The sequence below is a fragment of the Canis lupus genome, chromosome 34 (assembly GCF_003254725.2).
Source record: "Canis lupus dingo isolate Sandy chromosome 34, ASM325472v2, whole genome shotgun sequence".
Taxonomy (NCBI): Eukaryota; Metazoa; Chordata; class Mammalia; order Carnivora; family Canidae; genus Canis; species Canis lupus.
Window position 1 is genome coordinate 11,882,269 of NC_064276.1, and position 11,015 is coordinate 11,893,283.

Genomic DNA, 11,015 nt, shown 5'->3' on the forward strand with positions numbered 1-11,015 from the left:
CAACCCTAAAAACACCAAAGGCAGATAAAGGCTCCCAGGGATCCCTCCCTGGGGCGTGTGTGGAAGAAACACTGAGCCCCCTCCACCGCCACAGATCCTGCTGAAGAAACATGGTGTGGGGCGCCATCTGTGCTCAGCTTTCTGCCCCGGGAATCCTATATGTGGGCGGAAATTATGGCAATAGGTTGCTCCATTTTACTAGATCCCCATTAATTTTCCTCAAAAAGATGAAGCCTCCGTTGGATTAGACCAAACTCCTAGAGAAAATGTCCCTGTGAGGCAGGACACAGGTGTCTGCTCTGATGCAGGTGGCAGACGCTTCGCTGATAAGTGGAGGCAGGAGACCCTCCCCACTGGGCTCCTGTGGCCTGTGACTGGCCTGGGCCAGGGTCCCCCCTGCAACCATAGACAGTGCTCTAAGTTGACTGCATTTTGCAGAGAAACCCGAGCTTTTGTAACAATCTTTCTGTAGGGGTGCCTGGGTGGCTCAGTGCGTAAAACATCTGACTTGACCTCAGCTCAGGTCTTGATCTCAGGGTCATGAGTTTGAGCCCCGCACTGGGCTCCGTGGGCATGTGCTGCTCTGGGACCAGAGTAGGAGGGCAACAACGCTCAGTCGGAGTCCAAAGTCCAGCAGTTACCGGCCTCAAAGTCCTTACCCTACACATGGTGCACGCCAGCCACAGGCTGCTGGGGGGTTGCAGCACGTGACACAGTGTCCCCTTCAGGGCTGTGCTGCCCGCCAGCCACACACCAGGAACAGGGACAGCCTGTACATCCCCGCAGCATCTCCTCCTCATGGCAAGAGCTACCACCAACACCGTGACAGGGGCTCCCTGTCCCCGCTGCCCCAGAGCCTGCCGAAGCCAGACATGGCGACCCCGGGTGGAGACGTCCGGGCTTGAGGGCCTGCGTCCACCGCAGGCGGCCTGGAGAGTGCCCTCGGTGAGTCAGCTGCTGACCAGGCCAGGACTCCAGGCACACGACTTTCAAGGGCCCAGACCCCGGGCACAGATGTCCCAGGCACACACTCAAGTACCCTCTCTGGCGCCAGCTGCGGCTGGCCACATCGAGGCCACGTGTAAGTCCTGGGGGCTACCTCCCCCACCGTGATGATGGTACTTGGGGCAGCCGACCCTGAAGGCCGCCGGACACTCCCAAAGAGGGAAGATGTCTGCGGCACCAACCCCCCAAAGAGATAGGAGGAAAGAGTGGCCCAAGGCCTCTGGCCTCTGACGCTGGCCCATCACCTGCCCCCGTGGGAGACACAGTGGGAACAGCAGGGTCAGCAGGTCGCCGCCTGTCTGTGCCACACTGAGTATCCACAATCTGGGATTTGGGGCCCCTGAAACGAAGACTTTTGGGGAAAACAACAACTTCTTGGTGCCGCTAAGGGCAACCGAAACCGAGCGGATTCCTGGAGCCCGGGGCCCTTCGGCCCTTCCCCAGTGGGAGAAGCAAGCCCCGTGCGCCCTGCCCGGCAAAGAGGGGCCCGCTGTGCCGCGGGCTCCGGCTCGTGCCCCGCCGCCCGGGAAGGCTCAGGGGCCAGTGCCCGGGCCCTGCCCGCGTCCGGCCGGGACGCTCCGCGCCGCCGCTCGGGGGCACATCGGGGCCACATCGGGGCCACGGCCCGGGCGGCGCGCAGGGGGCAGAGCCGGGACCGCAGCGCCTGCCCCGCCCGGAGGCGCGAGCTCGTCGTCAGGTGAGCGGCGGCGGGAGGAGGGCGGGAGGAGGGCGGGCGCGGCCGCTCGGGCTCGGGGGCACTTACCCGAGGCTCAGGGCACCCGCGGGAGCTGTGGCGGCGCGGCTGCCGGCGCTCGCATCCCGGGACCGCGGCGGCCGCGGAAGGACGGCCCCACCCGGCACGCGAGCCCGCCCCGCCCCGGGGCCGACCCAGGCGGCAGGCGGCAGGCGGCAGGCGGCAGGCGGCAGGCGGCAGGGGGCGCGCGCGAGCCTCCCGCCGCGGGCCCCGAGGTCTCGCCTCCGCGGGCCCGACCCCCGCACGCGCCCGACCTGCGCCCGGCGGCGGGCGCGCACCTGCCCGGGGCGCCGAGGGCCCGCCCGGCGCCGCCCCCGCCGCTGCGGCTGCCGGACCGCGACACGCCGGGCCTGCCGGGCGCGCCTGTCTCCGTCTCCTCCCTGGACCCGGGCGGACGCTCCTTCCCTTCCACCGCGAGGGTCTTTGGCCCCCGCCCGGCTCCACCAGGCGCCCGACTCCGCGAGCCTCCCTCGCAACCTGAGGTCTCGGCCGGCGCCTGGGGGCCCCCAGACGCCAGCCGCTCCAGCGCCAGAGCCCTCGCGCGGCCCCATTCCACGTGCAGCCCCTGGGTGGTCTCCAGGGCCGGCCCCTCATCCCCGCAGCCAGCCCTGTAGGGGCTCCAGCGCCCGCCCCACAGTCACAGACTAAAGTACTGCTCCAGACCCCCGCCGGGCTCCAAGCCAGATCCTCAGAAGCCCCCATATCCTTCCCTTCCTGGACGCACTCATGGGCCCTGAAGGAGCAGGCTTGTGTGCCTCAGGACCTTTGCGCTCGCTGTGCCCTCAGGGAAATGCTCTTCTCCAGATACTCACAGGGGAGCAACCAGTACCCGTGTCCTCAGAGAGGAGACACACCCAAGCCAAGGCCACTGCTGTGGGTCTCCCCTTCCTGCTCATCTTTCTTGGTGCACATTGCCCCTGAAGTTACGGCAGGGGAGCAGGTTAACTCCCCACTTCCTGCACCTCTATCCAGGAGGAACACTCGCCCAGTGCAGAGCAGGGGTTCAGAAATGTAGGCTGAGTAAATGGTTTCATATTCTTTTTACTTGTAGCAACTTGTACCTATACTGCAGTGTACAGTAGGTATTGAGTATAAATAAAATCAGCATTTGCATCCTGATCCACTTTTCTAACATGCATTATGCACAGAAAAGGTTTGGGTGAATAACAGGTTATAGGTGAACTTCAATTTCTTTATTATTTAACTTTATTTTTTAAGGATTTTATTTACTTGATAGTGAAATGAGCAGGGGGAGGGATGGGAGGGAGCATCAGAGAGAGGGAGCAGCAGGGGCAGAGGGAGCAGCAGGGGGAGAGGGAACAGCAGAGGGAGAGGGAGCAGCAGGGGCAGAGGGAGCAGCAGAGGCAGAGGGAGCAGCAGGGGGAGAGGGAGCAGCAGGGGCCATGGGAGCAGCAGAGGCAGAGGGAGCAGCAGGGGCAGAGGGAGCAGCAGAGGCAGAGGGAGCAGCAGGGGGAGAGGGAACAGCAGGGGAAGAGGGAGCAGCAGGGGCAGAGGGAGCAGCAGAAGGAGAGGGAGCAGCAAGGGAAGAGGGAGCAGCAGAGGGAGAGGGAGCAGCAGAAGGAGAGGGAGCAGCAAGGGAAGAGGGAGCAGCAGAAGGAGAGGGAGCAGCAAGGGAAGAGGGAGCAGCAGAGGCAGAGGGAGCAGCAGAAGGAGAGGGAGCAGCAAGGGAAGAGGGAGCAGCAGAGGGAGAGGGAGCAGCAAGGGAAGAGGGAGCAGCAGAAGCAGATGGAGCCACAGGGGCAGAGGGACCAGCAGGGGCAGAGGGAGCAGCAGGGGCAGAGGGAGCAGCAAGGGCAGAGGGAGCAGCAGGGGCAGAGGGAGCAGCAGGGGCCATGGGAGCAGCAGAGGCAGAGGGAGCAGCAGGGACAGAGGGACCAGCAGGGGCAGAGGGAGCAGCAAGGGCAGAGGGAGCAGCAGGGGCCATGGGAGCAGCAGAGGCAGAAGGAGCAGCAGGGACAGAGGGACCAGCAGGGGCAGAGGGAGCAGCAGAGGGAGAGGGAGAAGCAAGGGAAGAGGGAGCAGCAGAAGCAGAAGGAGCCACAGGGGCAGAGGGAGCAGCAGAGGCAGAGGGAGCAGCAGGGGGAGAGGGAGCAGCAGGGGCCATGGGAGCAGCAGAGGCAGAGGGAGCAGCAGGGACAGAGGGAGCAGCAGAAGCAGAGGGAGCAGCAGGGCGAGAGGGAGCAGCAAGGGAAGAGGGAGCAGCAGAAGCAGAAGGAGCCACAGGGGCAGAGGGAGCAGCAGAGGCAGAGGGACCAGCAGGGGCAGAGGGACCAGCAGGTGGAGAGGGAGCAGCAGGGGCAGAGGGAGCAGCAGGGGCAGAGGGAGCAGCAGGGGGAGAGGGAACAGCAGGGGCAGAGGGAGCAGCAGAGGCAGAGGGAGCAGCAGGGACAGAGGGAGCAGCAGAAGCAGAGGGAGCAGCAGGGGGAGAGGGAACAGCAGAGGAAGAGGGAGCAGCAGAGGCAGAGGGACCAGCAGAGGCAGAGGGACCAGCAGGGGCAGAGGGAGCAGCAGAGGGAGAGGGAGAAGCAAGGGAAGAGGGAGCAGCAGAAGCAGAAGGAGCCACAGGAGCAGAGGGAGCAGCAGAGGCAGAGGGAGCAGCAGGGGGAGAGGGAGCAGCAGGGGCCATGGGAGCAGCAGAGGCAGAGGGAGCAGCAGGGACAGAGGGAGCAGCAGAAGCAGAGGGAGCAGCAGGGCGAGAGGGAGCAGCAAGGGAAGAGGGAGCAGCAGAAGCAGAAGGAGCCACAGGGGCAGAGGGAGCAGCAGAGGCAGAGGGACCAGCAGGGGCAGAGGGACCAGCAGGTGGAGAGGGAGCAGCAGGGGCAGAGGGAGCAGCAGGGGCAGAGGGAGCAGCAGAGGCAGAGGGAGCAGCAGGGGCAGAGGGAGCAGCAGGGGCCATGGGAGCAGCAGAGGCAGAGGGAGCAGCAGGGACAGAGGGAGCAGCAGAAGCAGAGGGAGCAGCAGGGGCAGAGGGAGCAGCAGGGGAAGAGGGAGCAGCAGAGGCAGAGGGAGCAGCAGGGTCCATGGGAGCAGCAAAGGCAGAGGGAGCAGCAGGGGCAGAGGGAGCAGCAGAAGCAGAGGGAGCAGCAGGGGGAGAGGGAGCAGCAGGGGAAGAGGGAGCAGCAGAGGCAGAGGGAGCAGCAGGGTCCATGGGAGCAGCAGAGGCAGAGGGAGCAGCAGGGGCAGAGGGAGCAGCAGAAGCAGAGGGAGCAGCAGGGGCAGAGGGAGCAGCAGGGGCCATGGGAGCAGCAGAGGCAGAGGGAGCAGCAGGGGCAGAGGGAGCAGCAGAGGCAGAGGGAGCAGCAGGGGGAGAGGGAGCAGCAGGGGCCATGGGAGCAGCAGAGGCAGAGGGAGCAGCAGGGGCAGAGGGAGCAGCAGAGGCAGAGGGAGCAGCAGGGGGAGAGGGAACAGCAGGGGAAGAGGGAGCAGCAGGGGCAGAGGGAGCAGCAGGGGCCATGGGAGCAGCAGAGGCAGAGGGAGCAGCAGGGGCAAAGGGAGCAGCAGGGGCAGAGGGAGCAGCAGGGGCCATGGGAGCAGCAGAGGCAGAGGGAGCAGCAGGGACAGAGGGAGCAGCAGACACCCAGCAGCCTAACTGAGGACCCTGGGATCATGACCTGAGCCAAAGCCAGATGCTTAAGAGACTGAGCCACTCAGGTGCCCCTTCAATTTCTTTTTACAGCTTCTATAATTCCTGCACATTTTTTCCAAAAAGCATATAGTACTTTTACTTTTTTGGTAATTCCTTTGGTTGTTGTTACATACATTGAGTAGGCCGGCGCATGATTCCAGGGGAAGCTCTGTATTAAGAGCTAGCACTGCCTGTGCATGGAAGCCCCACCTCACTCCCCGGGGCCCCCTCAAGTCGGGCACCCGTCGCACCCGCCCATCAGGAATGACAGGGGTAGGTGGGGTACAGGCAATGCGCAAGGCCACAGGTGTGAGGCCACCTGTGAGCACCAAGGTCCACTTCCTTCCTTCCTCCTAAGCCACCCAAGCAGTCAGGCCTGTGAAGTGTGGACAGCAGAGACCATCCCGGCTCTGCCAGTGGCCAGGAGCTGTCACCTGCCTGTACCTGGTGACAGCCCCACAGTGAGAACCTCCCACTATGGGGGCAGAAAAGAGGAGGCACGAAGAGGGCATATTTACTCGTTTATTTCCTGACATACTTCCTGTCACTTATTTCCTTTCTTCTAAAGTTTCTCCCCAGCACAGCCCAGCCCGCCAGCCCCAACTAAACATGACTCATCTGCTTGGTTTTCTTTGAAATTCCCGTGCCCCCCACATCCTGCGGCAGCTCTGGAAGGGAGCCTTCCAGAGGCTCCAGAAGGGACTTCTGGAAGGGAGGTCTCAGCCCCATGGGACCCGCCGCGACCGCTCATCCCGCTTCCCTCCCCGGCCTCGAGTGTCCCCCGTTTCCCGCATCACGACCCGGCCTCTCGGGTTTCTCGCTCGGTTTCCTGGCACGTGGTTAAAGGAACTGGGAGGAAAACTTCGTGAAATCCTTGTCTGCCTTCACAGCTAGTGACGGATTCCAGGTGGAAACCCCCTCGCTCGCCCGGCGCGGCCGGGGTGTGCGCCGCCTGCTGCTGCGTCTCAGCACTGCCTGTGCGCTCGGCGGGGGCGGGTCCCTGTCCCTGGGCTGGGACACCCCTCAGCACAGCCTGTCCACCTAACCCACCTCCGCGAGTTCTGGAACAGGCCCCCTTCTTTTTTTTGAATATTTCTTCTCTAGAGTTTTCTCTGTTCTTTAGCTTTTTCCCTTCCAGATATTCTATTTTTAATTTCTAGGAATCATTTCTCATTCTGTATTCTTTCTTTCTTATAGAATTGGGTCTTTTTTTGGGGCGGGGGGCTTTTTTAAATGGATGAAGTATCGTTGGTCATCTGTGAGACACTGGCTATAAGCTGTCCGGGTTCTAAGATGTTTCTTTCCGTTTCTGAGTTGCTTATTTTACAAACGTCAGGTGAACTTTGCTGCACTTGGCACAAGAGTGAGGCATTGCCCTCCATGGACCTGCTCTCAGGCAGTAGGTTTCTCTGACTTCCTGCCTGGGGTGGAGGCCTCCCCGGCCTTCTTGTACCAGCTCTGCAGGAACTGGTGGCTTCCCCCCTGGACCTTGGGGCCTGGCTTCACCTGCGCCATCAGACCCTGAAGCTGTTTCCTTCTCCAGGGACTTTGCTATCTTAAAGCTCTCTTCACTGTGAGCAGCTACTGGGACCCTTTTTAAAATAAGGTGAGGCCCAGTCTGGTTGGCCTGGAGTGTCATCTGGTAGGAGGGGAGGACAGGTCAGATGTGCCCTCTGGGCTCCCTTATGTCCCTGCATGAACAGCGCGAGGTCCTGGGTGCCCTCCTCCAAACTAAAGTCTAACCACCACTTATCACGTGACTTTGGCCAAATGATGGGCTCCTCCATCAGTCTTCATTTTATTATCCATAAAACAGAGAAGTGTAGACAAATGGAACAGAGTGCCCAGAAATTAACTCTCACGTATAAGGTCAAATGACATTTGATGAGGGTGCGAAGACCATTCAGTAGGGGAAAGGACTGTCCCCAGCAAATGGTGGTGGGAAAAACGGATATGCGCACACAAGAGAATAACATGAAACCTGACCTAACACCATGCACAAAAACTATTTCAAAATAGGTCAAAGATTTGAAATGAATGAGAAAATCCTGAGAAGAAAACACAGGGGAAAGCCTCGTGACATTGACATTCCTCCAAAGACGACATAAACAGCCCACAGCACACGAAACAATGCTGCACATCACTCGTCATCAGATGCCAGCCAAGAACACAGTGAGACCTCACCAAGAGGATGACTCTTCCCAAAACACATCGGCTACTGGCGAGGATGTGGAGAAGTCGGTGCCCTTGTGCTCTGTTGGTGGGAACATAAAATGGCACAGCTGCTGTGAACTGAACACAGAAGCGGCCTCAGACAAAGGACTGAGCATGGACCTGAGTGTCGCGCACCCATGTCCACTGCAGCATTATTCAACCACCAAACGGTGGAAGCCAACCAGTGTGCCTGAGATGAATGGGTGAGCAAGACATGGCGTATCCACATGCTGGAGTCATCCTTCAGCCTAGAAAGGAAGGAAATCCTGACACTTTCTCAGCACAGGTGACCCTGGACAACAATCGTAGAAAGCCTGTCTTTCCGCTGGTATGAGGCTCCCAGGAGTCAGACCCACGGAGGTGGCAGGATGGTGGGCACCGGGGCTTAGTGTGGGTGGTGATGGCACTCAGCGCCGTGAATGTGCCTAATGCCACGGAGCTGCACTCTTAAATCTGGTGAAAAGGTAAATTTTATGCTATATGTATTCTAACATGGGAGGAAAGAACCCCACCTTTGCTCATTGCTTCACTAGGTGTGTATGGCCCTGCTCTAGAGGCAGACTTGGGCCAGGTTCCCAGCCTGGAGACTCGGGGCTCACGCATGCACCGCCCTTAAATGCTATGGCCTAGTGCTGGGAATTGCAGGCCACTCCTGGGCCCGCCAGGCGGGGGCTGTGCGGGGGGAGGGCTGAGGGGCCGCCCCTCCGCCTAGTGACCTGGGCATTCAGGGACGGAAGGAGGGCCCGGCAGGAGAGCGCACCCGACACCTGCTCCACGTGCAGCCCGGCGAGGACTAACAGCCTCCACCTCCGGCCACCCAGACCCCCACCTGCCCGCATCCTCGGTCAGGCTCATCTGGACAGGGGGCCCTTCTAGCTCGCTAGGTTGACTTCAGTGGTGACCTCGGGCATGACCCCAGGTCAAGCCTTCCCGACTGCCCCGGGACCGCTGTCTCACAAGAACCCAAGGTTTAAAGCCGGGTCCCGGTAAGTCAAATGAAGAGCTGTGTCATCAACATGCCATTCAAACAGCCAGGAAGGGAGTGTTAGGAGCAGGTGGCCGAGGGATCCATGGGTGGTCGTCAGCTGGCCTGGCCCCCCCCAGAGAGGCCAGCTTCCCCAGAGGTGCTCTGCCCGCCCCCCAACACCCATGTCTAATGGGACCTGGGGCACAGCTTGAGCAAAGTGACACATGAAAAGCTGCCACAGGCCGTCCCGGGGCTCACGGCTTTACAGCGGTGCTTGTGGCCCTCAGGATTTAAGCCCCACACGCTCTGCTTTCTCGGCTGCTGCTTGTTAATTCCAAACCCGAGCGTCCTGGAGGCCACAGATGAGCCGCCCCGGGCAGGCGTCCCTCCCTGGCGTGGCTGCACTGCCCCCGTGTGGCCGTGTGGCTCCTGGGGCTGTGCTTGGCTCCCAGCGCAGGTGTTCACTGTGGGTCCGCCGTCCAAGGGTGCTCGTCCTTACGACGTTCCTGCATGTTCTCCTTAGGCAGCCTGGCTCCCCGGTGGACCCCCTAACCTCTTAGGCCCACCTGCCTCTGGGGCCTTCCAGAAGCAAAGCCACATACTCGCCCCTGCAAGATACCACAGACCTGACTGGTCGCCTGTCTCCCACTGACCACCATCTCCCAGACTGCCCACTCCTCACTGCACCCCCATTGACCAAACCGCTGTTTCCTACTGGGATGGTTGGTGCCACACACCTGAGTACCTGTACCACACTTAAGAATATCTGTACCATAGCTGAGTGTCTATACCACATGCCTGAGAGCATCTATACCACACACCCGAATTATCTGTACTGTACCTGTCTATCTACACTACATTCATGTACCACACACCTGAGACTATCTTTATCAGTGTGTTTATCTGTACTGCACACCTGTGCACCATACACCTGAGTTTATCTGTCACACACCTGAGAATAACTGTGCTACACACGTGTGCATCTGTACTAACCTATGCCTATCTGTACTCTACACACTTGAGTCTATTTGTACCATGCTTGAGTACATCTGTACCAAACACAAGAACATCTGGACCATAGCTGAGTGTATCACACACCTGAGGGCATCTGTACCGTGCACCTAGTGAGATACTGAGAAACCCACTTTGATTAGAGGAATGGTCCTTCCTTCCTAACCGGGTAAGATGATCTAACCCTCACTCATCCCCAACCAGACCATTTCTTTGCTAAAATCCCGCATACTTTTCCGTCCCTTCCCTGAATCAGGGGTGCAGGGCTCATCATCTTCTCAGTTTCCTCTCTGTGGCTGACACAGCATGAGAGAACAGGTCTGCGTCCACTGTGTGGTCTCCGTGGAGTGTAAACACCAAGTATGTACTGGGGGCAGGTGCCTCACCAAGACCTCGAGCTGCTCTGCGGCCAGTTGGGGGGGGGGTGCGTCCAGGTGCAGGAAGGGGGCGGGGCTCCCATATGCACAGGACAGAGAATAGTGGGCTGAACGAGAGCAGCATCTTCCAAAGCCTCCTGTTGTAGCCACGGTGTGGGGCAGGGGGGCGGGCAGGCAGCAGAGGGGGTACATGGCTTGGGGGTGAGTGATGGCCTGGGGTTTATTAGCTGGAGATGCTGAGTCCAAGATGCCTGTGAGAACCCAGAGAGAAACCACTTGAGCCGCTGGATATGTGGGCCTTGGTTCTGAAAGCCTCTTGGAGTCAGAATTCAAGGTACGGGGTCAGACTGAGCTCACTGAACTAGAACCCGGGGTCACTGCGAGCATGTTGACGTCTGGAGACGCACCCAACACAGGAAGTGGTAGGAATCCCTGAAGACTCCTCACAGGCCGTCCCCCACTGAACTCATGGGGTCAGCCTATGCATCCCAGAGAGATTCTTTACCCCTACCTCACTATTGTAATCAGGGGTGTTCTGACCGGAGATGTCAACAAGACCCCTGTGGGACGCCAATTTCTGATGTCCGAGATCCATTTACAAATCAACACCGCCCTGAATGTCCTCGCAACCCCTGCTCCAAATTCTGGTTTGGGGAAGCACACAAAAGAGAAAAGAAGTAGAAAACAGCCTCAGTGATTCCGTGGGGGACACGGTGGAGGCCCCCCCAGGACTGGCTGTGTGTCAACAGAAGGTGACGCAGACTGCCCTCCAGATGCCTGCAGCCCATTTTCATGTTTGAAAACCACAACCAACAAATCATCACAGGGCAGGACTAAATCATAAATAACAGAAACCCACAATTTTCTAAACCAAATCTGGGTTTAGAGGTTCAGAGAAGTCTGATGAAATTTAAACCAGCTTCTGTCACAGAGGACAGAGGTAGCCTTGGATTTCCATAAGCTGAGTCAGAGGGACACCCCAGAAGGTGTCCCAGACCCCTGAGAGCTCCCATGTGAGTACAGCTGAGGCGGACAGCGACA

General features: G+C 59.8%; 2 protein-coding genes across 2 annotated transcripts in view; one reads left to right on the forward strand and one right to left on the reverse strand.

The window, feature by feature from the left end:
• The window catches only part of AHRR (aryl hydrocarbon receptor repressor), a 77,795-nt gene extending 75,905 nt beyond the window's left edge, over positions 1 to 1,890 (reverse strand). Inside the window, exon 1 of the mRNA XM_025451345.3 lies at positions 1,769 to 1,890. The gene's annotated coding sequence lies outside the window, so the exon portion shown is untranslated. The remainder of the gene's footprint in view (positions 1 to 1,768) is intronic.
• LOC125754285 (basic proline-rich protein-like) lies at positions 799 to 2,373 on the forward strand. Its single transcript, XM_049105655.1, has 2 exons — positions 799 to 945; positions 1,450 to 2,373. The coding sequence occupies exons 1-2, from the start codon at positions 799 to 801 to the stop codon at positions 2,371 to 2,373; spliced, it is 1,071 nt and encodes a 356-aa protein (XP_048961612.1).
• The last annotated feature ends 8,642 nt before the right edge of the window (positions 2,374 to 11,015 follow it).